This window comes from Staurois parvus, unplaced genomic scaffold, assembly GCF_062004578.1.
Source record: "Staurois parvus isolate SC_StPar_1 unplaced genomic scaffold, SC_StPar_1.0 ptg001686l, whole genome shotgun sequence".
Lineage (NCBI taxonomy): Eukaryota > Metazoa > Chordata > Amphibia > Anura > Ranidae > Staurois > Staurois parvus.
Window position 1 is genome coordinate 76,093 of NW_028319482.1, and position 26,441 is coordinate 102,533.

A 26,441-nucleotide genomic window follows, 5' to 3' on the forward strand; every position below is an offset into this window, starting at 1 on the left:
AGGACCAGCGACATACTGGTACATCACTGGACTTTGGTTATACCAGGATGAAGCCTACAGCTGCAGGCATTATCCTGGTATCGTTTTTTTTCAGCCAGCAATTGGCTTTCATGTGAAAGCAATCCTAGTGGTTAATTAGCTGCAGGATTGCTTTTACAAGCAGTGGGAGACAATGCCCCCCCTCCCCCGCTGCCTTCCATGGCCTTCTCGGGCAGTCCCGTGCCATCGGGGGAACCTGAGAATGCAGCCGGTGTTCCTGCCAGCTGACCATAGAGCTGATTGGATACCGGAATGGTGCCAATCATCTCTATACTTTAAGAAATCGAAAGCTGTGAGCATTTCATCACTTCACTTTTGCAGGATTTAAACAGCGCCATTTGTAAATTGGGAAAGCATCTGATCACACCGATCTTTGTGAGATTAGATAATGTAAGGGCAGGGTAGATATCTAGAGTCTGATAGACCCCAGATTTCTCAAAATAGAATATATGACAATGCCTATTGATGTTATAGGGGATATTTGCATTCCCTGTGATAGCATTAAAAGTGATAAGCATAAAAATAATTGAAAAAAGTCAAAATAATTAAAAAAAAAAAAAAGCACCCTCACATTCCGTAGGACACAGCGATCACTGGCTGTGTTCTGCAATGACATCCATGGACGTCATCCCAGGATCACACAACCAAACCGTAGCCGTCCTACAGCTATAGCGCGGTTGGGAACCGGTTAACTCGGGACTGCTGCACCTTAGAAATCCTGAATACTGGATCTAAGAAATTAATATAAAAGAAAAAAGTGCACGGTCTCCTTAAATGTTCTCAGATTCACAAATACAATAAAGTCACATTTCCATAACAAAAAATAGGCAATAAAAGAAATTTCATACCCTGTGCAAAGTCAAAATGATGTGCAAAATAGCAACCTTAGTTTAATGGTGTGAGAATACAAATTGACAAAACATCAATTCATAAACTTTTAAATGATGAATAAAAATTAATTGGCAATTGCCTAAAGTCCGTCTAAGTGCTTTTGAAAGTGCTCATACAAAAAAGTGCTCCAGTGCTAAAGGTGCTTTTCAAACAGTGAGGCCTCTTACCAGACAGGCTTGATCTCAGAAAACAGAGATCACTTGCTCTTTGTCTACCAGTGGGGAGCCAACGCTGTCACCATCTTACCTCAAAACAGCACTGTAATCCCATCAGCAAGATTCAGCAGCAGTGTTCCCACCACAGGAATATATGCCTCAGCCTCTACCAATATGCTCCATCAAAGATATGTATCAGATACGAAAAAAAAAAAGAGAAGCCTCATAGTGCTATACTGTTAAAATGCAATTTCATAAAAGGTCTTTGCACTTACAATGGTAAACAGTTACAAGTGGTAATCAAACTCCACAACACGGCTGCAGGATCCTCCAGCATGCCTGTGTGTGAGAATGTCAGTTTTAGCTCCGCCTATGCATTTCTCTGTAATAGGCATTTTCTTGGATTGGAGACCAGCTAGTGCTAAGATTTCTGCTTGTCAAACTGCAGCTAATTGGACTGGTGCAATGGACAATCAACAGGATCTTGTTTTTCAGGATCTAGTTCTGGCAGAACATTTACAAACATTGCCTTCTGCTCTAGTTTTCTGTGTTGAATTCCTAGAATAAGTCATGACACAATTTTCCACAGTGGCTCTCATTTCTGACTAGAAGTACAGCATCCTATGGCTACAATTTGGACAGCCTAAGTTGCCTGTAAAAAGCATCCTTCCTTTTTTAGTGCAAGACTTGGAACACAAAATTCATCAAGTCTACCCTAATGTATTCTTCACAATGGAGGGGTGCCCTCGCTCTTAAGAGTAGGGGGACGTCTGCTGCAGTTTGCAATTCTGATGGTCTTTGAGCAGATTTTGAGGAGGAGAGGAATGCAGACTGCCCTGAACCATCTTTTGTCCCAGGGAGTGGTCAGTCAAGTCCCTCTGGAAGACAGGTTACAAGGATTTTATTCAAAAGAGTTCACGGTACCTAAACCTAATAAGGATATTCATTCTATTGCTAAAAAAGTACCTTTTGCATTCCAAAGTTTCACAAGGTATCTGCAAGGTCAGTAATTGCCTCTCTGAAACATTTGGGATACCTGGGATTAGTAGACATTTGCAGTGGGTATAGAAAAGAATCGCCCCCTTTAAAATAATCACATTTTGCTGCTTTGCAACCTGAAATGAAGACACACAGTTTTTGTTTAATCCAGCTGTATTTGCAATTTAGAACATCCAAGTGGAAGACAGAACACAACACATCTGTTTTTTTTTTTTTTTTTAATCTGATCAGAGTTGGAAAAAGGATTTGTGGAACCACCTTTTGCTTTAATTAAAGCCTTTAATCTGTCGGGATATGTCTCTGCTAACTTACACATCTAGACTTTGCAATATTTACCCACTCTTCTGTGCAGAACATGCTCAGTTAAATTTGATAGTGACCATTTGTGGACTGCAGCGGCACCATAAAACCTAATATCAGGATTTTTTCCGCAACTGCTTATTATAACCACACTTAGAGGGGAGGGGCCTGAGCATGGCACCATGAGCTAGGCAGACAGAGGAGCTCCGGATGCCGATGTGTGTGGAAGCTGTTGCCTACCTGGAGGAGTGGAGATGTCTAACGGCCGTGCAGCAGGGGGATGTCTCCTGTCTGCTGAGATACACCGGCTGGAGCTGAGTAAGTGGTGTGCAGAGGGAGGATCGGATCCCTCCACGTGGAGCAGCGGAGACTGGGACAGAGAGGGAGAGAGGCACCCACGTGGCTAAAGTGAGAGCAGGAGAAGGTGGTCTGGGAGATGGACACCAGAGCTCCCTGTGTCGGAGAGCAGCTGACAGAGCCTCCGGCTGGACACAAGGGGGGAGTGTCCGTGTCTGAGCTGAGCTCCATAGTGGAGCAGAGCAAAGGTCCTGTGGAGCTCAGAGGGGAGGTGGATCCCTGGAGGGATTGGAGCAGACCCTCTGGGGAGATCAAAATCGGGAAAGATCCCCCAGAAAACACATAAAAAGAACGTGTAACCTAGAAAGAAAAAAAAAAAAGAAAACCTTGAGACATCCAACAGCAGGAAAAGCTTTGGGAAAATGTGGACCCAGAAAACCCATAAGAAGCAAGAGAGACAAAACTGAACGGACATGGTGAGTTGCTGTGGACAACGGCCAATATTTTTATATCAATATTGTATTAATGTATTGATAATACAGAAGTTTGAATATCTGTGAAGAGGGACTGTGCGAGTTGAAGAAGAAGGTGAGGATGTTCTCATTAGGTTAAGGAAAATGAACTTAAGAGAAGGTGGCCACATCTCATATCTGCATGATCAAAATCAGATCTAAATATATCTTGACTAATATTCTTCTAAAGACAAGCCTAATAGAAATGAAGAGCATATCTACTAAAGGAGGAGGGGCAAAGTCCCCCCAATCAAACGCTAACATGAGTACTATCAAAAAATACATGCCGATACAGGAAAAAAGTCCTGAGACTCATGATCCGGAAAATCAAAAAGGAAAAAAAGAGGAAGTCTGATGGGGAACAATCCAGACTGTCACTTGGAATACGGGAAGGAAATCAGCCGAATGAATACATAAGTAATGAAAGTATAATAGAACAAAATGAGACGGACCAACTTGGGAGCATTAGTGCAAATTCCTACCAAAAACGAGATGTAGAAATGTTCGCAAAACTGGAAAGCTCGATTAAAAAATTAAATGGCAGTGATCCATAAGGACTTGGGATGAATGTCCTCAAGAGTTGAGGAAATAAAAGGGATAATGGAGGCCCAAGACCGGGAAAATTTTAAAGAACTTCCAAGAGACGTGATTGTCCGTTTACATAATTTTGAAGAAAGAGAATATGGTAAAAACTTTGTGAGACCCCAGAAATAAAATATGAAGAAATGAAATTGCAGATCTTTGCGGATGTTGCTCCCGAGACTAATGAGATGAAAGATTCTAAAACCACTATTAGAACAGATGAAAGAGAAAGGAGTTCGGTACAATTGGGGGTTCCCGGCTTGCTTGATTGTGTGGAAGAATGTAAAATGGCAAGACTGAGAGATCCAGAAAAATTTAAAGACTTTTGTGAAAAATTAGAATTGCAGACTGTTGAAATAGTGGGATGTCAGAGGGACTCAATGAGAAGATAGAGCTAAGAAGTGAGAAATGGCAATAAGTAAATAGAAAAAGAATGAAAGCTGATGGGAGGCTTGCTAGAGGGCGCGGGGGAGGAGATTGCAGGGCGAGAGATCTGAAGGGGCTTTTTTTTTTGTCTTTTTGTTTACCCCTTCATCTTGGATCTCGCTCCCACGTGCCGCCCCCCCAGCTCGGCATCCGAATCCCAAGATGAAGCTTAGAAAATTGGTAGGCGTCCGGAGTCTCCTAAGTGTCGACAAATGGGGAAGAAGGGGGAAGCCCATGTATTGAAGATAGATGACCTAAAGTGGTGCACATGCTCAGAGTCATACCCCAAAGAAGGAATTGGTAGTTGGGGGGCTCCACGTCAGATTCCAGGGCAATATATAGGCCAAGGGATGTTTGGGGAGGGATAGGGGAAGAGGAGAGGGGATCAGGGAGGGGGGTAGGGGAAATAGAGGTGGTGTCCATATACAAAAAGATCCGGGTATCCCTACCTGTAAATGGAAAGTAGACTTGAAAATAACTTATAGAAATTAGATATGAATTTTATCAATATTATGACTTATAATGTGAAATGCCTTAATTCTCCAACTAAAAGACATAAGATACTTAGGGAAGTACACCAACACTCCACAGACATGGTTTTTCTACAGTAGACGCTTCTCTCCTATGAGACTAACATTAAGTTATACTCAAAGTCTCACCCAACATGGTATTATGCAGATTCACCAATAAAGAAGGCAAAAGGAGTAGCAATAGGACTCGCAAAAAATATAAACTTTGAAGTTGAGGGGAAAATGGTAGACTCAGAGGGTCGGTATTTGGGATTAAGAGGAAGACTGCAGGGACAAAAATACACAATGGTGAATGTATATTGTCCAAATAGGAACGCAGAAGATTTCCTTTCAAATTTAATGGAGAGAATAATGTAATTCAAGATAGGTTGTCTGATTGTGGCTGGAGATTTTAACTGCAGTATGGATCCACAGATGGATGCGTCTTCTAGTGTGCAAAGACAAGGAGGGAAAAAACTAAGAAAGTTGAAAAAGAGATTACATCAAAACCAATTAATAGATACATGGAGAATAAAACACCCTAGAGAAAGGGATTATACCTTCTTTTCCTCTGCACGTGGACCGTACTCGCAACTGGACTATATATTGATAGAACATAGACAGTTGGAAACTTTGATTAAATCTAACATAGAGGTTATGACTATTTTGGACCATGCTTCTGTAACGGTGAGACTAAGAATGTGAGGAGAGGGAAATAAAAGAGCAATGTGGAGATTAAACAAGATACTTCTAAATGATCCAGACATAGAGGAGAAGTTAAGAGAAGAATTAGAAAAATTTTTTGTATAAAATGAAACTGGGGAAGTATCGGTGGTAACGCTATGGGAGGCACATAAGGCCTATATGAGAGGAATCTTGATAGCGGCATGTACAAAAAAAAAAAGAAAGATCGAGAGAAGAAATTAAAAGAAATAACTGAACTATATAAATTAGAACAAACACATAAAAAAAGCAGGATTTAGACCTACATGGAAAGATCATTCTTAAAAGAGAGGAATTAAAAGATTTAATAGAAGAGGAAACAAGGAAAACATTTAATAGAGTTTCAAAAGAAAGATACCAGTGGGGGAACAGACCAGGAAAATATATGATGAGGAGGTTGAAGGAAAATAAATCAAAGAACTATATAGAAACAAAGATGAAAATGGAGATCTGGTCTACACCACCACTGGTATCGCAGAAAGATTCCAGAAGTTTTACAGTGGACTGTATGTGGTGAACCCTATAAATCAGAAAAAAACAGAGAAAGAAAAGAGTAAGAAAAGACAAGAATTTTTAACAGCAGCTGACTTACCAAAATTGCAATGGATAAATTGAGATCTTTAAATCGAACTATTTCTCAGGAGGAAATTAGGGAGGCTTTGAAAAATACGGTGGGAGGGAAGAGTCCGGGCCCACATGGTTATATAGTGGGGTACTATAAAAAATTTAAAGAGTTTGATTCCTAAACTCTGCAGATATATGTATGCGTAGGGAGGAGAAATAAGAGGGGAATCATTACATGCACATATAATTATTCTTAAGGAAGGAAAGGATGGCACTCAATGTGCTAGTTATAGACCCATATCACTGTTGAATACCGTCCCTAAATTATTCGCGAAGGTATTGGCTACTAGGTTGAAGGAGCTGATGCTGGAATAGATACATTTTGGACCAGGTCTGGTTTATACCAGGAAGAGAAGGAAAGGACAATGGATTGAGAACATTACTCCTTTTGCAAAAAGCAAAGAGAAGTAGACAGCCAACAATAATATTGTCGATTGATGCAAAGAAAGCCTTCGACAGAATAGATTGGGGGTTTATGATAAATACGCTGGAAGTCCTAGGAATAAGGGAAAAAATGTTAAAATGGATAAAAACTTTATAATGGACCCTCAGCGGCGGTGAAGGTAAATGGGACCCTGTCTGAGTCCTTTAGATTGTATAATGGTACTAGGCAGGGATGCCCGTTGTCACCATTACTGTTTGCATTGTCCCTGGAACCACTTCTGGCATCAGTAAGAAAGAACATAGATATTAAGGGACTTAAAATAGGAGAAATAGAGCATAAAGTTGCAGCATATGCAGATGATATGTTTTATATAGAGAACCCTGGATTGATGATACCTAATCTAATGAAGTTATTAAAACAATATGGAGAATTATCTAACTTAAAAATAAACCCTACAAAATCTGAAATTTAAATATTAATGTATCAAAATCGGAGAGGAAGAATCTGCAAGAAGACTTTCCTTTTAAATGGAGGGAATGGGAATTAAGTTACCTGGGAATAAAGTTAACCTCAGCAATAAAAAGATCTATATCAAGTTAATTACATCCCGCTAATAAATTAAATCAAAGATGAGTTGAGAAGACTTTTAGGAGGATGGGTCTCATGGATTGGATGTATAAATTTGGTTAAGATAGTAATAGTACCAAAAATCATGTATAAGTTTCAAATGCTCCCAATAAATATACCCACATTTTTTTTTAGGATAATAAGAAAATTGATAACGAGATTTATCAGGGATAATAAGAAACCAAGAATTAAATATGAAACTCTGTTACAAAAAGGAGAAAGGAGGATTAAATCTGCCAAACATGAGGAAATATTATTTCAGTTTTATTATCACGGGTAGTTGAATGGACACATAATTCAAAAAGAAAAGTTGGGTTAAAAAGGAAAGTATTATAAGCAATACACAATTGGAGAAGATCATATGGATCCCATGTAAATATATGGGTAATAGATGTAAATAGTAGCACATTAACAAAGGAAGTGTTGAGAATATGGGATGGGTTACACAAGTCTTTGGGATGGGAGTATAATTCACTATTGTTGCCATTGGTTGACACAGAATTTTTCCCTCCTGGATTTAAAAAAAATTTTCCCTCAGGATTTAAAAAAATACATTTGTTGCACTAGATGAATTGAGATATAGCCAATTAAGACATTTTGTCTCAACACTCCCCCCGCCACTGAGGATGGTGGAAGAGATGCTACCATTTGAAAAATTGATGAGCTCGAAGATGAATTGTGAACATATAACTTCAAGGATTTATAAGATCCTATCTGAACTCATGGGAGCTGAAATTCTGACATTTTTAGAAAAATGGGAAAGAGAATTGGGTACAAAAATCAATGATCAACAGAAAAATAAAGTGTTAAAATTAATACACTGGATGAGGAATATGAACATAGTTGAAATGAATTATAAATGTTTGTCTAGATGGTATTGTACACAGAGTGTGGCACATAAACAGCGAGAGGAGGCATCACCATTGTGTTGGAGGGAATGTGGGACATTAGGGACAATGGCGCACATTTGGTGGGAATGTCCAAAGATACAGGTATTTTGGCAAGACATAATCCAAAATATACAGGAGATTTTGGGGATCTCAGTTCCAAAGGACCCGTGGGTGTGTCTATTCCATAAAAATGAGTTATGAAAGAAACAATAGCAAAAAAAATGCTTTGGTCAGGGAGGAGGTAAAACCTTTCTGGAGATTAAGTTGTTGAAAAAAAACAAAGAGGTTTATACTTAACTGCTCTGTTCAATGGAATTGCACAGCGCGTTCCTAAACCTCCTTTTCTTTGGCCCACTGCGGCTCTCTTGGCTCCGATTCTAGCTGGTGCCCCATAGGAAAATGCTTCCTATGGGGTCCTACCTGCGTGCTCGCTCCCTCGTCACTGGCTTTGATTAGCAGGAGCCAGTGGCTCCTGCTGTCTCAGTAAAGCCTGTGAGACTAAGGAAATGAGAGTAGAGAAGAGCAGACATACACAGCGCTGGATTGAATGAGGGCTCAGGTAAATGTAACGGGCGGGGTGAGGGGGCAATTATCATGCCCAAACATTTTTTATCATAATGCAAGGAATGCATTAAGGTACAAAATGTTTAGGCTTTACAACCACTTTAAGTACTACTTCTCCACAAGACTAATGGAGACAGGGCTATGCAGAGGCTGGCTTAATGTTTTTTGATTTGCTAATGTCCAAACCTCCTGAAGGCAGCAGTATAACTTGCTTGTCAATAGACTATTTTGCAATCTTGTGTTCAGCATTTTACTCCAATTAAAATATTTTATGGTAGGTACAAATATATAAAATTTATTTATTTTTTAAATAAAAAAAAAAGTTGACCTATTTTTGTTGATCATAGTGGGATGGTCCCTCTTATACTTTTTAATTTGTCTATTCCTCAGGATTGCTAGTGGATTTGGTGGTGCGCTGTTTGTTTACCTGAATCGAAAAATTGTAGAATTTATGAGGAAGCAGAAAGCCATTAACAAGTTTCTTATGAAAAAGTAAGTCTCTCTTAAAACTCATTGTTATTGGGCCATGTATCATTTCAAAGTAGGTGCAGTATGAGCAGTCCAGTCATGCACAAGGAATAATTGGTATGTTTTTTATTTTTCTTTCTTTGCTTTCCTCAAATCCTGAAAGAATATGTAAACCCAACATTTCATATTCCTGATATGTGCCTGCTATACCATGTACTTTGTGTGAAAAAGTATCCTTTTATCTTTGTATTGCTTTTTTTGTGTGAAACCCCTGGTGTTCCTGCCAGTCCCTCTGCTTTCTTATTAAAAACTGGCCACAGTAAGCAGGAGAACACACGGTGTTCAGTTCTCTATCCATGCTGGAAACTTAATGTTCTCCTCTTCAACAATCAGACTTGTCCTGATGTCCCCCCCTCCTTCCCACACAGCCATTCAGTGGGAAGATCAGTGTACTGCTGTTTGTCCTCTCCTTGCTATCTATGTAACTGAGAACAGAGGGAAAGTGATCACTTATAAAAAAGGGAATAAAGGTATTTTTAATGTATTTTTATATCTGTACACAAATGTTTTGCATTTCATTTCTATTTTAAATGGGTTGTTTTACAAGGTGAAGGTTTATAATCATTTTAATAGGGCCTAAAGCACAACCCATGTGTCTGGCATGATCTCTGCTTCCTTCTGGTTTCTGATAGTAAATCAGTATTACAGCTGGATGTAGAATTATTTCTGTCCACAGGATCATTCTGCAAGTTAAGTGAGAAAAGAATCTCTTCATAAGGTATGCCAGTGCAAAGATGGGGCAGATGAGGTTTGTACTTCACCAAGTATGCTCTTTGGTCTGCTGACCTTTTACAGTTCTGCTTTATGCAAACCACCCTAGGTTCAGAAACAATGGAAGAAGGATAATAGTGGCTTCTTTAGTATTAAATGCATTTTCTGGCAACAAGATAGATCAAAATTTGGATTTTTAAAGGATTGTTAAATACTATCTTTTCTGGAATTTAGAAGGTTCAGTTCACAAAGGTACCTAATTTATTTTACTATACAGGTGTACCTCGGTTTACGAATGCCTCAGTTAACGTAATTTTCGGTTTACAAATGAAAATCCAATTTTTTTACGATTTTTTTTTTTTTTTTTTTTTTTTTCGCAATACGAAGTGTATGTCGGTGCTGATTTATAAATGCAATTGCTGGCTTTTTTTTTTTTCCTTCACTATAGCTCACAGAATTAGCTGTCACTTTCCCCGGAGTTATGGAAACTTTGTTTCTTTTAAGAAACTCAAAGGAAACATTGTTTCTTTTAACTCGGAGAAATAAACTAAAAGGAAATTTACTTTCTTTTAGCTGAGGGGAAAATGACAGCTGAATCTCTGAGCTATAGTGAAGAAAAAGAAAAGCGGTAATTACATTTAAAAACCAGCACCATAGTAAATAAAACAACGTCATGAGGTCCCCCCTCCATTCATACCAAGCCGATCGGGTATGGTATGAATTTGTGAGGGGAACCCCCATGCCAACATTTTTTAAAAAGGGGGCGGGGCCACCCAGTGACATCACACGTGTGGCCCCACCTTGTGGTGTCAACTGGTGCATGCTGGGTCAATATCACAAGGAGGTGGGGCCACATGTGTGATGTCACTGGGTGGCCCCATCCCTTACATATTTAAAAACTGTTAAGAAGCCGACAGCCGGGAGCCATCGTCGGGAGCGGAGCTTTTTTTTAAAAATTCTTTATTCAGGGGCGGTCGACATCGTGAATAACATTGGATCTACTGCGGGAGACATTCAATTAGTTTTTTTCTTTTAATAAAGGACTTGTCAAAGGCTGTGTCCTGTCTTTTTTCGCACTACATGTTTGAGGGAATGTGGCCCCCCCCATTTCCTGACCCTGCCGGGCTGCATGCTCGGATAAGGGTTTGACATGAATTTAGGGTGGGACCCCCACTCTATTTTTGTTTTTTAAATTTTGGTATTTGAGTTCCCCTCAAAATTCATACCAGACCCGAAGGGCTTGGTATGGATGGGAAGGGGGACCCCACACCGATTTTTGTTTTGTTTTGTTTTGTTTTTTTTAATTATTTTTTTAATTGCCGTCAATTCTTTCTTTTACATTCAGCTGTCAGTGGGGAACTCCGCTGACAGCTGAAACATTAACACATGGTTCTCACTACTAAAATACCGCATGACTTGATAAAATAACTCATGAGTAGCGTTTACTTTTTTCTGACCTCCAGAGCAAATTGATTGGTTTTAAATGCATTCCTACGGGAAACGGCGTTTCGGTTTACGAATTTTTCGCTATACGAAAAGTCCCGCAGAACAAATTAAATTCATAAACCGAGGTATGCCTGTACTACTCTATGCTAATTTTCTGATCGCTTTCAATTCACAAGCCTGAATGTTCTGTATCGGAGATTTTCTCTTTTTTTCTGTAGTAAATCATTTCACTGAAAGGAATAGTGCAAACATATTTTTTTTTTTTCCAAACAGTTTGTGTTCTTTCACAGTGGCGGTAATGCTTCCACCCTCTGTAAAGCAATCCACAGTGGAGGCACTACTACCCCCTTTTTGACACTTTTTTAACATTTTTTTTTTTTTTTACGGTTTTTTTTTTTACTGTTTTTTTTTTTTTTTTTTTTTTTTTTTTTTTTTTAATTTGCAGAGTCACATTTTTCCATTGTGGGACTGTTCTGCAACTGTGAGTCAAGCGTTTGGCTTGCAGTGCGGCCCTATTGATTTCAGTGGCCAAGTTTGATAGGCTGTACCATCTGTCAAACTCTGCTAATTGCATTGTAAATTTTCGGAAGGTTGGGAGCATAAAAACCACAGCTCAGCCACTTGTTTTTACTGGTCCCCCTGCCTCCAGTGTGAAAGACCCCTTACACAGTTTTATTTCTTCTATCTTTGTTTTTAAAAGCGATCATGGCAAAGTTGTTTTCTCTCAAATATTCTTAGCAGGCAAGGATAGCCTCTTCTGTTAAGAGGCTGAGAGCTTCACCTGGTGGCGTCATTGATAATCCAAAATATTCATATGGAATATTTTGTATTTAACTAACTAAAAAAAAAACAAAAAGGAAGGATATTTTGTAAAACTCACTTAGGAGGAGGTACAATGCAACATCTTCCCGGTCACCTGTACACCAAGAACTGAGATCAAAGAGTACTAATTGCTCAGTTCTAGGTCTTCAGTGAGCAGTGATGGTCAGTCACCACCTCCCTGCTTTGCTTCTCCAGCGCTCACTGGAGCACCGGGCTGTGGAGCAAGAGCAAGCTGGCTCAGTCCCCCAGTGGCATGCTGATAGGCTACACCAGCTACCGTTCAGGCATTTGGTTGGATCCCGACATTAAAGTTTGGATCCCTCTGAAGTCTGGACTGACTGAGCAATGTCAGCCAACAGCGGACTTTAGCCCACTGATGGCTGAATCTAGGTCACAGGAGTGCAGAACTCCTGTGACCCATAGAAGTAGTCCCAGAAGAGCTTTGGCCCTATGTCTCCTTTTTTTTTTTTTTTTATAGCCCATGCAATAATCTTTGAACACTGACTAAGATATTAATACGATAAAATGCAGATGTTCATTCAGCGGATCCATACAATAAAACCTTAAAGCAGGGTGTTCAACTTGTGACCCTCGGAGCCCTCTTGTGTGGCTCTTGACCTCACACCAGGGAAGTGCATGCTCAGGGTCTGAATTCCACTGATCATGATCTGGTCTTGCCAACCCGCCATCCCAGTGCATCGAGCCGGCAGCAGCAGAAAAGGAAGCAGGCAGCCGCGGAGAGATCAGGAGCCGCATAAGGCAATGCTTCCTCTGTAGCTTCTGCTCCTGTCCAAGGCAGAGTGATACCAAGTGCACTTGGCCTGGGACCTTTATAGAAGCCTGGAGACTGAGAGAGATGCCAGCAGAAGCTGTAACAGGAAAAAGAGGTCAGTGTATTAAACAACACATGCACTGCGCTTTTGCAATGGGCATATTAGCACCTATAAAAGGATTAACAATTATTAGCCTGTGTTAACACTGATCTGCGGGTGCAGCTCAGTGCACCTGCTGGTTAGCTGCACTGAGCCATAGCCTGCTATTATAGCCTGTGGTTTTCAGAACGTGCTCCACACCTGCAAGGTATAATAGAAGTCTATGGCAAAGCACAGTTAACCCGCAGGAAATCCGCAGGTGTGTCAGTGTGAAAGCAGCCTTATAGAGGGCTCAGGACCATAAGGGCTTGTTTATATTTATGGTTTGGGGGGGGGTGCATTAACACTCCATAGTTAGGATGTGTTTTTACCTGCTTTGTCATACACAGTAAATATAAAATATTGCATTAATTTTGGCCAGTGTTCCTAGCAGTGATTTATTCTTTATCAGACAAACAGATCTGCAAAGCAAGTTGCTGTGCCGTTACTTTAGATAATCCATGGTGCTGTGTGAACCTTTGGCATGTATTAACCACTAGGGGACTGCCCACAGTACTTATACTGCTGCAGGGCGGCCTCTGTGCGCAGGATCATGTATATAAACGTAGTTTTCGCGGGGGGCGCCCCCGCAAACCCACGGGTGTCACAATTCAATCCCCGAGGGGTCAATCATTCAATTTAGGCCAGTGATGTCCGGCCTAAGTTGGATGATCAGTCCCTGTCCTATCCTGTTCTGTGTTGACAGTTACACAGGACAGGATATGATGTCAATCCTCTCTGCCTGGGCACATTCCATCCCAGAGAGAAGAAAGAACATCAACTGTTAGTAAAAACAGCACACAAACCCAGTTAGAACACTCTCGGTCACATTTAACCCCTTAAACGCACACCCCCCTTCACTGCCCTGTCACCAGTGTCATTAGTACAGTGTACAGATTGTATTAGTGTCGCTGGCGACTTCAGATAGCGTTAGCGCCCCTCCCAGATAGCGTCAGATTGCCCACTAGTACACCATTAATCACATTTAACCCCTTGATTGCCAGGAACACGCTCACTTACACAATAAACCTCAATTGCTAGTATAGTGTCTGAATGGATCAATATCTTTGATCAGAACTATACCAGCGTTCACATTAGTATAGCGTCCCCAAAAATGCAGCATTCTCAGGATCAGCCCTGGCACCTACCAGCACCTGCGTTTTAGCCCCTACGCTTACCCCCCCCCCTTCCCTAGCAAGTGCAATGTCAGTAGATAACTGTCACTTGGTACATTGCACACAAAATCGCAGTGTTCACAGAATCAGGCTTGATCTTATATAGTTAACATATTATGGCTGAAAAAAGACAAAAGTCCATCCAGTTCAACCATTAAATAAAAAAAATTAAAAAGTAACAATCCTATACCCACAAAGCATCATCCAATTTGCTCCTGCAGGGAAAAAAATTCCTTCCTGATCCCCCGAGAGGCATTTTTGTTAGCAATTGTTTTCCGTAGCGGTTCAGGCAGTCCCTGACAGCCAAGCGCTCTTTTTTCCCGTGAGTCGCACTAGGTACCTATAAATTTAGTGCCCAAAATGTCCAACCAAAGGTACACTAGTGAAGAGGCCTATAGGATTCTGAGTATGTCAGGTGAGAGCGAAGGGGAAGACGCCCCGACACAGTCAGCCTCAGAATACAAACCTGTATACAGCAACGGCACCCTGACATAGCTCAGACAATGGAGAAAGAGGTCCGTGCTAAGATCAGGCATACCTGACACCATTTCCAGGTTGCTGAGATGTTACAGACGCATGATGCCACTCTTATGCAGCAGAGTGCCAGTACTGGTGCCGCTCTACCTTTTGGTGAACTGGCGAGCACCAGCGGCCTAGTACATCCTGGTCTTTTTCATACCAGCACTGCAGTATCACTTGGTGACGTGACTGTGACGATCGCGTCAACAGACCCCAGCTCTTCTCACCAAACTCGTGACCGAAGGACTAGCCAATCTAAAACCGCGCTGTCACGTGCGTAACAATGCCACGCCCAGCTGCATCCTGCACAAAGAGTTTCCAGCTAATGGACCACAACCTGTGTGTTGGCAGCCTGGGAGCGATTGTTACTGGATTAGGTTAATTACTCATCCCTTCACACTGCCACCACCTCCTTTTTGTACAGAGAAAGAGGAAACTCTGCAATATCAGCAATAACACTATAACAGGCAGAGATATACCAAAGTTTAACACACAGTAGCGCTTTTCAGAGGCAGGGATTCTTAGTTTGCGTTAAAGAGCTTTAGAAACAGTTCAACACTTTCAGAAAGTAAGATTTATTACTAAAAGGTCAAAAGGGTGCAATAAAAATATTTACAGAAAAAGATGTAGCCTATATTATAAATATACAGAGCGCAATAACACCGCAAAGAAATAACAGGAATTTAAATAGATAAGGTAGTTGCCAAAAGCCTTGGGGTAACCAATTTTCAAGTTCAGAGCAAAAGGACCGTCTCCCAGAGTTGATTCCGATGTTACAAGGGAGAATCTTCAACTTGGCTCAACTCAGCTTAGCTTTTTCTCGGAACTCCACAGGGTGTCTCCCTGAAGCAGAGAACCAATGGCCTCATTTGGGGAGGGGGTTGTGTAGGCGGGGAGCTCAGGTTATGACCAAAGCCTTCACAAATTATACTATGGCCAATAACTTTTCCTAGGTACATATAACATTCTATCCACAAGTAGATTAATACCCAGAATCATCTGCTGAATGGTTAGATATGAAATATGACATACCTGCTTGAATGGTTAAGGAGATATAATTTTCTGCTTTCCTGTCAGGGGGTGTAATGTATCAGGCGATTTGTATTAGAGTGAGCCATCCGAATATGTGCGCCATGTTTGTGTAATTATTTCCTATTTGGAGATCTAAAATTATATGGAAAACTGGGTTTTAAAATGTAAGTATGTTTTACAACTCCCTGGAATGTCTTTTGAAGCTCAGTGAGGGCTCGGTTTATGGCTTTATGATCCCTTCTCCAGCAAGAGTCTCGTAGACAGAGGGGCACCAGCTAGTTGTGGGATTTATAACCATGACGCCCTCCCAATGAGTTTGCTGCCTGTGATCTACATCAAACAGACCACATCACTCAACCGAGAGGGAGGGGGGATGAGGAAAGCTGATTTGGGAGTAGAAATTATACAAAATGGAAGATTCTTAACAAGATGGATGACCACGTCCATCTCGGTGTGCACGATTGCTACAGTGGCGAGTCCCATAAGTGCAATACAAGCTGGTGCGGTGGCGAACACAAGTAGTGTCCTGCAGCCACCAAGAATTCGCACACAGGCCCGTAGAGCCCATAGTGTCCTTCCGAACATGCTTTCAAATCCCGGTTGGCAGCCCACAAATTCTACAGCACCCGTACTTCCCTCATTCACTGCCCAAACTGGAATTCAGGCGGAATCAGCAGCAAATTTAACTGCTCCCCTTGATTTTTTTGGAGCTGTTTTCATGGAATATCTGTATGCATTGATTGTGGATCAAAGGAATTTATATGCACAAAGGTTTATCTCCACCAACCCAAATTCAAACCTTGCCAGACCATTTGCATGGAAACCCATTACAGTTTCCGAATGGCTTAACCCTCAACATGGGCATTAAAAAAAAAAGTCAATTGCGATTGTATTGGTCCACAGACCCAATTCATCATATGCCCATGTTGTCTGCTGCCATGGCCAGGAATAGATATGAGAATATAATACGTTTTATGCATTTCAGCAACAACACAGTCGTCCTCGGGGTGACCCTGAATTTGAACGGCTTCACAAAATTCAGCCCCTTGTAAATCACCTTAACCAGAAATTTGCAAATGTCTATACTCCCCAGCAAAACTTCAGCGTTGACAAGTCCCTCATTCATTTTTCTGTCCGCCTTGCATTCAAACAATTTATACCCAGCAAGCGTGCCAGATATGGGGTCAAGATGTATAAGACCTGTGCGAGGGCATCAGGATATACATATAAGTTTTAGATTTATGAGGGGAAAATATAGTCACGTGGAGCCCCCTGGATGCCCAGACTACACGGGGAGCAGTGGCAAAATAGTTTGGGACTTGGTATCACCATTTTTCCATATGGGATACCACTTATACGTGGACACTATTTAGACATTTTTACAATCTTAGAATTGGCGCATGTGGTCCCGTGCGACCTAATCACTGGGGGGTTCCCCCAAAGGCTTGTAAATACCTGTTTTCAAAGGGGGGAAAAGCCTGCTTGAGAAATGAGGAATTGCTTGCAGTGAAGTGGAAGGGCAAACTGGATGTTTTCGTCCTGTCTTCCATTCACGCAGGTACGGCCATCCAAATTATCACAGCAGCTGATATTGTTGAAGCCCCTCTGTGTCCTCGAATATACCCTTAACATTGGAGTGGTGGACTTTAACAACCAGATGCTTAAACCGTACTTAGTTTCCCAAAAAGCCAGACGCTGGTACAAAAAAGTCTATTTCAGTTGGCTCTATATAATGCTTTTGTGCTTTACAAAGCAACTGGACGTAGTGGATCTTTCCTAAAATTCCAGGAAGAGATCATCACGACCCTCTTGTATCCAGAAGGTGCTGTGGCCCAAACCCCCAACCCAGATGCTGTTAGGCAGCTGCATGAGAGGCATTTTCCTGATGCCATTCCTGGTACCCCAACCCAAAGGAAACCCAAAAAAAGATGTGTCTGCAGCAGACATGGAATTAGGCGTAACAGCCGCTTTTTTTTGTCCCTCCTGTCCTGGCCAACCTGGTCTCTGCCTCGAGGACTGATTCCGTCGCTACCACACACTAGTGGAGTATTAGTATAGGGTACAGCACAGTACAGTTCAGGGCATATATTTACACAGGGTCTCGAAAGATGTTAGGTAGTCAGGAAACTGGCTATCGCATTTGGAGAGACCCTACAATCTGTTTTAAAAAGTTAAAGTTTAACCGCATGCCGCCCAGCCACTGTACATATACGACGGCAGGGCGGCACTCACAGGCAAAACCACGTTTTAAAACGTATGTTTTGTAAACAAATATGGGGCGCGCGCGAGGCGCACTGCCGCCCTATTTGTCCTGTGGATCACCGCCGCAGATGTCAGTTGCCGGGTCACAGCCGCTCATTAGCGGCTATGAAGCCGGCGATCGGCGGTAAACGGTGACAGAGAGCACAGCTGCAGTAGCTGTGCTGTCTGTCACCTCTCTGTCAGCTCGAGGATGAACTGATCGAGAAAGAATAGTTTCACTTTCTCGATCAGCCTTGTCCCGCCAGTACACCCCCCCACCCCCTAGTAAAACACTCCCCTCACTCCTATAACCCTTCCCTGCTAAATAAAGTTAACCCATTCCTCCCCATTGCCATTAGTACAGTGTCAGTTTATTTTTTTTTTTGCACTGATCACTGTATTAGTGTTTTTGGGGATGTCAGTGACCCCAAGTCAGTACTCCCCAATGCCAGAATGTCCGCCGCAGTCCCGCCATGAGTCCCTGATCGCCGCCATAATTCGCTGATCGCCGCCATTATTAGTATAAAAAAACCCCTAAAAATCCCAGTATCTTTCTCGCCATTTGTAAACGCTATAACTTTCACGTAAACCAATTAATTTACACGTATTGGGTTTTTTTTTTTGCAAAGACATGTCGCAGAATACATTTTGGCAGAAATTTATGACTAAATTTGATTTTTGCATTTTTTTTTACTGGACATGTTTTATAGCAAAAAGTCCAAAATATTGTTTTTTTTTCCTCAAAATTGTCAGCCATTTTTTTTTTATAGCGCAAAAAATAAAAAACGCACATGCGATCAAATACCACCAAAAGAAAGCTCAATTTGTGGGGGAAAAAAAGGATGTAAATTTCATTTATGTACCATATTGCATGACCGCGCAATTGTCCGTTAAACTAGCGCAGCGCTGTATAGCAGAAAAATGGCGTAAATTGCAGTATTTATACCATAGTTTGTAGACGCTATAACTTCCACACAAAGCAATCAATATACACTGATTGGGATTTTTTTTACCAAAAACATGTAGCAGAATACATTTTGGCCTAAATTTATAACCAACTTTGAGTTTACTATATATTTTTTATAGCTGACAATAAAAAATATTGTTTTTCTTCAAAATTTTTGGCGTTTTTTTGTTTATAGCGTGAAAAATAAAAAGCGCACAGGTGATCAAATTACACCGAAAGAAAGCTCTATTTGTGTGAAAAAAGGATGTAAATTTCGTTTGGGTGCAGCATTGCATGACTGCGCAATTATCAGTTGAATTAGTGCAGTGCCAAGTAGCAAAAAGAGGCCTGGTCATTAAGGGGGGTAAATCCTCAGGAGCTCAAGTGGTTAAAAAATAAAAAGTGAAAAAAATGAAAAGTACAAATTCCAAAAAAAATAAAAAAAATGTTAAAAACCAAAAATAGTTTTTTTTGTTGTTGTTACTGTTCTATTGTTACACTTTTACTGTTTTATTGTTAACCATTGCTGTTTATTTGCAGGAATGTTTTCAGCTGCAGTACTGACCTGTTTCTTCTGAAAGCAACAGGGACTTGCTCTCAGAATATACACAAGTAGGTGTGGGCAGCGCTGTTGGTTGAGAGTTAAAAAATAGCATATATGCCAAAGGAAGGGGGCCTGGGGTGGCCAGTGGGTGGATGGCCCATATGCTTTGGCATATATGTTTTATAATATTGGTACATTTCATGTACGCCCACCATTAGAAGTGGGTGGGTGCAGGGAGGTATATTCTAATGGTGGGCATACCACACACTTTTTCTGGCAGAGATTTCTTCTTTTTTTTTTTTTTTTTTTTTCATTCAGCCCACAGGCTTCATGGAAAAAAAAAACATAGCATATACACTCGAGGACCAGTGACGTACTGGAATTTGAGTGGTTATACCAGGATGATGCCTGCCGGCAATGGGCTTTCATGTAAAAGCAATCCTAGTGGCTAATTAGCTGCAGGATTGCTTTTACAAGCAGCGGGAGAAGATTTCCCCCCCCCCCCCCCCCCCACTGCCTTCCACGGCCTTCTCGGGCAGTCCCGTGCCATCAGGAGAACCTGAGAATGCAGCCATTGTTTCTGCCAGCTGACCATAGAGCTGATTGGAGACCATAATGGTGCCAATCATCTATATAGTCTAAGAAATCTGAACCTACGAGCATTTCATCACTTCAGTTTCTCAGGATATAAACCACCATTTGTAAATTGGGGAAGCAATATAGACCCCAGTTTTCTCAAAAAAGAATATGACAATGCCCATTGAAGTTATAGGGGATATTTGAATTCCCTTTGATAGCATTAAAAGTGATTAAAAAAAATGAAAGGGACAGTGTACAAATAATTAAAATCAAAATAACTTTAAAAAAAATTTCCTCGCCCCCCCCCGTGTGCGTACTCACCTGTGTGTGCAAAAGTTGACCCCAGTTGCCAGTATGTAAACAGCGGTTGCACCATGTGAGGTATCGCCACAAACGCCAGATCAAGGGCAGTAATTCTATCACTAGACCTCCTCTGTAAATCTAAAATGGTAGCTTGTAAAGGCTTTTAAAGCGTTGCCTATGGATATTAAAAATGTATGCAGTTTGTTTACATTTCACGAGGCATGCGCAGTTTTAAAGCATGTCATGTTTGGTATCTACAGTGGGGCAAAAAAGTATTTAGTCAGCCACCAATTGTGCAAGTTCTCCCACTTAAAAAGATGAAAGAGGCCTGTAATTGGCATCATAGGTAGACCTCAACTATGAGAGACAAAATGAGAAAAAAAAAACAGACAATCACATTGGCTGATTTGGAAAGAATTTATTTGCAAATTATGGTGGAAAATAAGTATTTGGTCACCTACAAACAAGCAAGATTTCTGGCTCTCACAGACCTGTACCTTCTTCTTTAAGAGGCTCCTCTGTCCTGCACTCATTACCTGTATCAATGGCACCTGTTTGAACTTGTTATCAGTATAAAAGACACCTATCCATAACCTCAAACAGTCACACTCCAAACTCCACTATGGTGAAGACTAAAGAGCTGTCGAAGGACACCAGAAACAAAATTGTAGACCTGCACCAGGCTGGGAAGACTGAATCCGCAATAGGAAAGCAGCTTGGTGTGAACAAATCAACTGTGGGAGCAATAATTAGAAAATGAAAGACATACAAGACCACTGATAATCTCCCTCGATCTGGGGCTCCACGCAAGATCTCACCCCGTGGGTTCAAAATGATCACAAGAACGGTGAGCAAAAATCCCAGGACCACACGGGGGGACCTAGTGAATGACCTGCAGAAAGCTGGGACCAACGTAACAAAGGCTACCATCAGTAACACACTAAGCAGCCAGGGACTCAGATCCTGCAGTGCCAGAAGTGGGAGAACTTGCACAATTGGTGGCTGACTAAATAATTTTTTGCCCCACTGTATTTACTTAGCATAGCATCATCTTTAAGTTACCAAATAATTGGCCAATAGATTGTGTTTTTGTGCAATAAAACTAAAAAAAGTGTTTTTTTTTTTTTTCTTAAATTGGGTTTGAAAAATCGCTTCGCGAGTACTATGTGACATAAAAAATTGCAGCACCCACCATTTTATTCTCTAGGGTGTCTGCTTTAAAAAAATATATGTTTAGGGGTTCAAAGTAATTTTCTAGCAAAAATACTGTTTTTTTTTTTGTTGTTTTTTTTTCATGTGAACAAAAAGTGTCAGAAAAGGCTTGGTCTTCAGGTGGTTAGAAGAGTGATGTGTGACATGTGTGACATAAACTTCTAATGATGGGCATAAAATGCCCCCAGCCCCCAAAATGAACCCTTTTTGGAAAGCAGACACCCCTAGCTATTTGCTGAGAGGCATGTTGAGTCAATAGAATAATTAATTTATTTTTTTACCACAAGTTTTTGGAAAATGACAAAAATATTTACACAAAATTGTCAATTAATTTATTGCTCACACATGCCATGGGTATATGTGGAATTACTCCCCAAAATACATTCTGCTACTTCTCCTGAGTATGGGGATACCACATGTGAGAGACTTTTTGACAGTCTAGCCAAGTACAGGACTCCAAAATCCAATAAGCACCTCCAGGCTTTTAACCACTTCCAGACCGGACACTTTTACCCCCTTCCTGACCAGGGCAATTTTCAGCTTTCAGCGCTATCACACTTTGAATGACAATTGTGCGGTCATGCAGCAGTGTAGCCTTATGAATTTTTTACCATTTTTTTGAGACAAAACTTTATTTTGGTGGTATTTATTCACCGCTGGGATTTTTATTTTTTTTTGCTATGTAAATGAAAATGTCCAAAAATTTTGAAAAGTGTTTTTTCTTATAAAATTTTGCAAAGAAATAATATTTCATCATAAATCTTGGCCAAAATTTATTCCGTTATCTTTTTAGTAAAAAAAAAAGCCAAATTAGTTTATAACCAAAAATTATAATTTTTTTTTAATTTTTATTTTTTTTTATATTTATTTTATTATTTTGTTTTTTTACATACTGTCACCCTAACAGTACAGTGTCACCATGGTGACACTGTACTACTTTTGGGGGGTGATGAAGATTTTTATTTTTTTTTTACACTGATTGCTTTTACACCCATATAGAATGTAAAAGCAATCATTTCTCTTTCTCTCTGTCTGCATTCTTGCAGCCATTGAGAACTGAGTGAGCTGTGATTGGTCACAACAGCCTTGTACCATGTGCCCTCTGTGATCATTCACAGATTTCACACGTAGTAAGCAATGGTGTCAGAAGTGACATCTTGCTTACTACTTTGCATGTGATCACTGATTGTCACCTCGTACAGAGGTCCCGTCCGACGATCGGTGTTTCACTGTGTCCGGAGGACACAGCGGGCACCGGATTGCGGTGCTGCGCGCTCCCAGGGAGCGCACACAAGCAGGGTGTGGGGAGGCCATTTATAAACGGCCACCCGACCCTGCAGTGCCACCGTCCGGCCGTTTATATACAACGGCCAGTCGGGAAGTGGTTAAAGGGCTTTATTTCCTCATAACACTTCCTGACTACCTATCACAGTTTCGGAGGCCCTGAAATGCCAAGATAGCACCAAACCCCACCAAATGACCCATTTTTGGAAAGCAAATACTCCAAGGAATTTGCTAAGAAGCATTGTGAGTATTTTGCAGATCTCGTTTGTTGCCACAAATTTTTGGAAAATGAAGAAAGAAAACGAAAACATTTTTTTCTTTTCTCTTTTTTTTTATATTTCAAAACCTTCTGAGAAAAAATGAGATATGCAAAATACTCACTATGCCTCCTTTTTTTTTTTTTTTTTTTTTTTTTTTAAATTCCTTGGGGTGTCTACTTTCCAAAAAGGGGTCATTTGGGGGGGGGGGGGGTTGGTGCTATCCTGGCAAAACTGTGATAGGTAGTGAGGAAGTGAAATGAGGAACTTGCGCACCTTCAGGCTTTCAAAGTGGTCATTGGATATCAGGCTTCTGTATGTGGCTAGGCTCCCAAAAAATGTAATACATGTGGTACCCCCATACTCGTTAGAAGTAGCAGAATTTATTTTGGGGTGTAATTCCACATATACCCATGGCTTGTGTGAACAATATATCATTTTAAGTGATAACTTTGTGGGGTAAAAAAAAAAAAAAAGTTTTTGTCATTTTCCAAAAACTTGTAGAAAAAAAATAAATCTTCCATGGACTCAATATGCCTCTCCGCCCCGAAAATGGGTTATTTTGGGGTGTTTGTAGTATCCTGGTATTTTAGCACCTCAAGAAATATGATGGGCAGTCAGAAAGTAAAAGCTGTTTAAATTCCATTATCTATACCATAGTTTGTAGACACTATAACGTTCACAAAAAGCAATCAATATACACTTGGGATTTTTTTTTTTACCAAAAACGTGTAGCAGAATACATTTTGGCCAAAATTTATGACAAAATTTGTTTTTTTTTGGATATTGTTTATGACAGAAATGAGAAAATATTGGGTTTTTTCAAACACTTAGAGCTTTCTTTTTGGTGATATTTTATCAGCTGTGTGCTTTTTATTTTTGGCGCTATAAACAAAAAAAAGAACTATTTGTGTGAAAGAAAGAACATAAATTTTATTTATGTACAGCATTGCATGACTGTGCAATTGTACGTTAAACTAGCTCAGCGCTGTATAGCAAAAAAATAGCATAAATTGCAGTGTCTATACCATGGATTGTAGACACTATAACTTTCACACAAAGCAATCAATATACACTTATTGGGATTTTTTTTTTTTACCAAAAACATGTAGCAGCATACATTTTGGCCTAAAGTTATGACTAACTTTGTGTTTACTATATATTTTTATAGCCAAAAGTAAAAAATATCGTTGTTTTTTTTTTTTTGTTTTTTTTTTTTTAATAGCGCAAAAAATAAAAAGAGCACAGGTGATCAAATAACACCAAAAGAAAGCTCTATTTGTGTGGAAAAAAAGGACTTACATTTCGTTTGTGTACAGAATTGCATGACCGCGCAATTACCAGTTGAAATAGTGCAGTGCTGAATAGCAAAAAAAGGCCTGGTCATTAAGGGGGGTAAATCCTCTGGAGGGCAAGCGGTTAAAGTGTATGTAGACCCAAATATAGTTTTGTATATGTTTGGCACACTGTATATTGTTTTCTTTAGCACACATTTTTTGTGAATCATTCACTTTTTTTTTTTTACCTGTGATCCTGCATGTAACAACACTTAATGTGGCAGGCAAACAATGCATTGTTGCTCTCTCACAGTTAGCAATAGTGTTGTCACCCTGCCATGTGTGCACATTTGGTTGGCCAAAATACAGTTTGTATATGGATAGTGAAATAAAAACAAAGCTAAAACTGTTTAGAAGGTTAGAAAAAAATTGTTCTATAAAAATACCCCAAACCTTTGTTTTTTGCCTTGAATTGAAAACATTTTTGTGAAAGGAAAAAAAATGGAAAAATGAAAATACTGCATGCTTTGTTCTGACCCAAAAGAGTTCCAATAGTACAGTGATTTAAAGAAAATAATCTTTTAAGAGCTGCTTTCTTAATTCCAAGGTACCACTTTCATTCAAAGTGTACCTAAGACCAAGAACAAAATATGATAGCATTGAAGTTTATTGGTCCTTAGATGTGGTGACTGCATCTCTGAGGAGTGCTGTAACCCTAGGATAGGGAGGGAGTGTGTTATGACCACATGACATTGTTTTTGAACTATATAATAGCACCTTTTCCCCTTCTCTATAATGGGGGGGGGGGGGTCTTCCATGGAGATAGCTGGAAACTATACTAACTGATAACTGTTCAGAGGATACAGGAACTTATCAGTTTACAAGATTTCTGGCTGGCTGAAAAGTACTTTATTTTTTTGCACTTGAAGAGATGTATTAAAATGCTTTCAATGGTATTTTTAGTATTCCAAAAGGTAGCAATTACATTTATTATTAGAGTTTACAATACACGTTGGGGTCTGTTTATAAAACATTCATTGCATGAATGTCAGAAACATTCACGCAAGCTGAGCTAAACATCATTATATTTTTTCAAATAGATTCTCTTGTATAATCCGCTCCATCTTGTAGCCAAAATGCAGTATAGTTTTCTGAAATACCTCTAGGAAAAAATGTACTGCATTTTGGTCATTAGATGGAGCCAATTAATCTATTCACAAATATGAAAACTTGAAAGTTTTGTTCAGTATACATTGCTGAAAATAATTCAAGGAACGCTTTTTAATCGGAGTATAGCCATTAAACTCTTGGGATATTGATGTGGTTAGTTAAATAGCAGAGGGGACTGTTAATCAGTTTCACCTGCTTTGGTGTTAATGAATTTAACAGGTGCAGTATATGGGCAACAGTGAGATGACCCCCAAAACAGGAATGGTTGTACAGGTGGAGGCCACTGACATTTTTTCCTCTACTCCATCTTTTCTGACTGTTTTTCACTATTTTTGCAATTGGCTAGGGTCTGTGTCACTACTGGTAGCATGAGGCAATACTTGGACCCTACAGGGGTTGCAGAGGCAGTCCAACTCCTCCGGGATGGCACATCAATACGTGCCATTGCCAGAAGGTTTGCTTTGTCTCCCACCACAGTCTCAAGAGGAGGAGGAGATTACAGGAGACAGGTAGTTACTCTAGGAGAGCTTGACAGGGTCCTAGAAGGTCCTTAACCCATCAGCAGTACTGTAATCTGCTCCTTTGTGCAAGAAGGAACAGGATGAGTACTGCCAGAGCCTTACAAAATGACCTCCAGCAGGCCACTGGTGTGAATGTCTCTGACCAAACAATCAGAAACAGACTTTGAGGGTGGCTTGAGGGACCGATGTCCTCTAGTGGGCCTTGTGCTCACTGCTCGGCATCATAGAGCTCGATTGGCATTTGCCATTTAACACCAGAATTGTCAGGTCCGCCACTGGCGCCCTGTGCTTTTCACAGATGAGAGAATGTTCACCTACTGCACATGTGACAGACATGATAGGGTCTGGAGAAGCTGTGAAGAATGTTATACTGTCTGTAACATCGTTCAGCATGACCGTTTTTGGTGGTGGGTTAATGATGGTTTGGGGAGGCATATCAA

At 40.4% G+C, this 26,441-nt stretch overlaps 1 protein-coding gene across 2 annotated transcripts in view; it reads left to right on the plus strand.

Moving 5' to 3' along the window:
- Nucleotides 1-26,441, plus strand: part of LOC149434759 (chloride channel protein 2-like) — a 224,962-nt gene that overhangs the window by 70,959 nt on the left and 127,562 nt on the right. For both annotated transcript variants that reach the window (XM_089663427.1, XM_089663428.1), the window contains exon 7: nt 8,914-9,015. In XM_089663427.1, the coding sequence (XP_089519553.1) occupies nt 8,914-9,015 (102 nt within the window). The remainder of the gene's footprint in view (nt 1-8,913; nt 9,016-26,441) is intronic.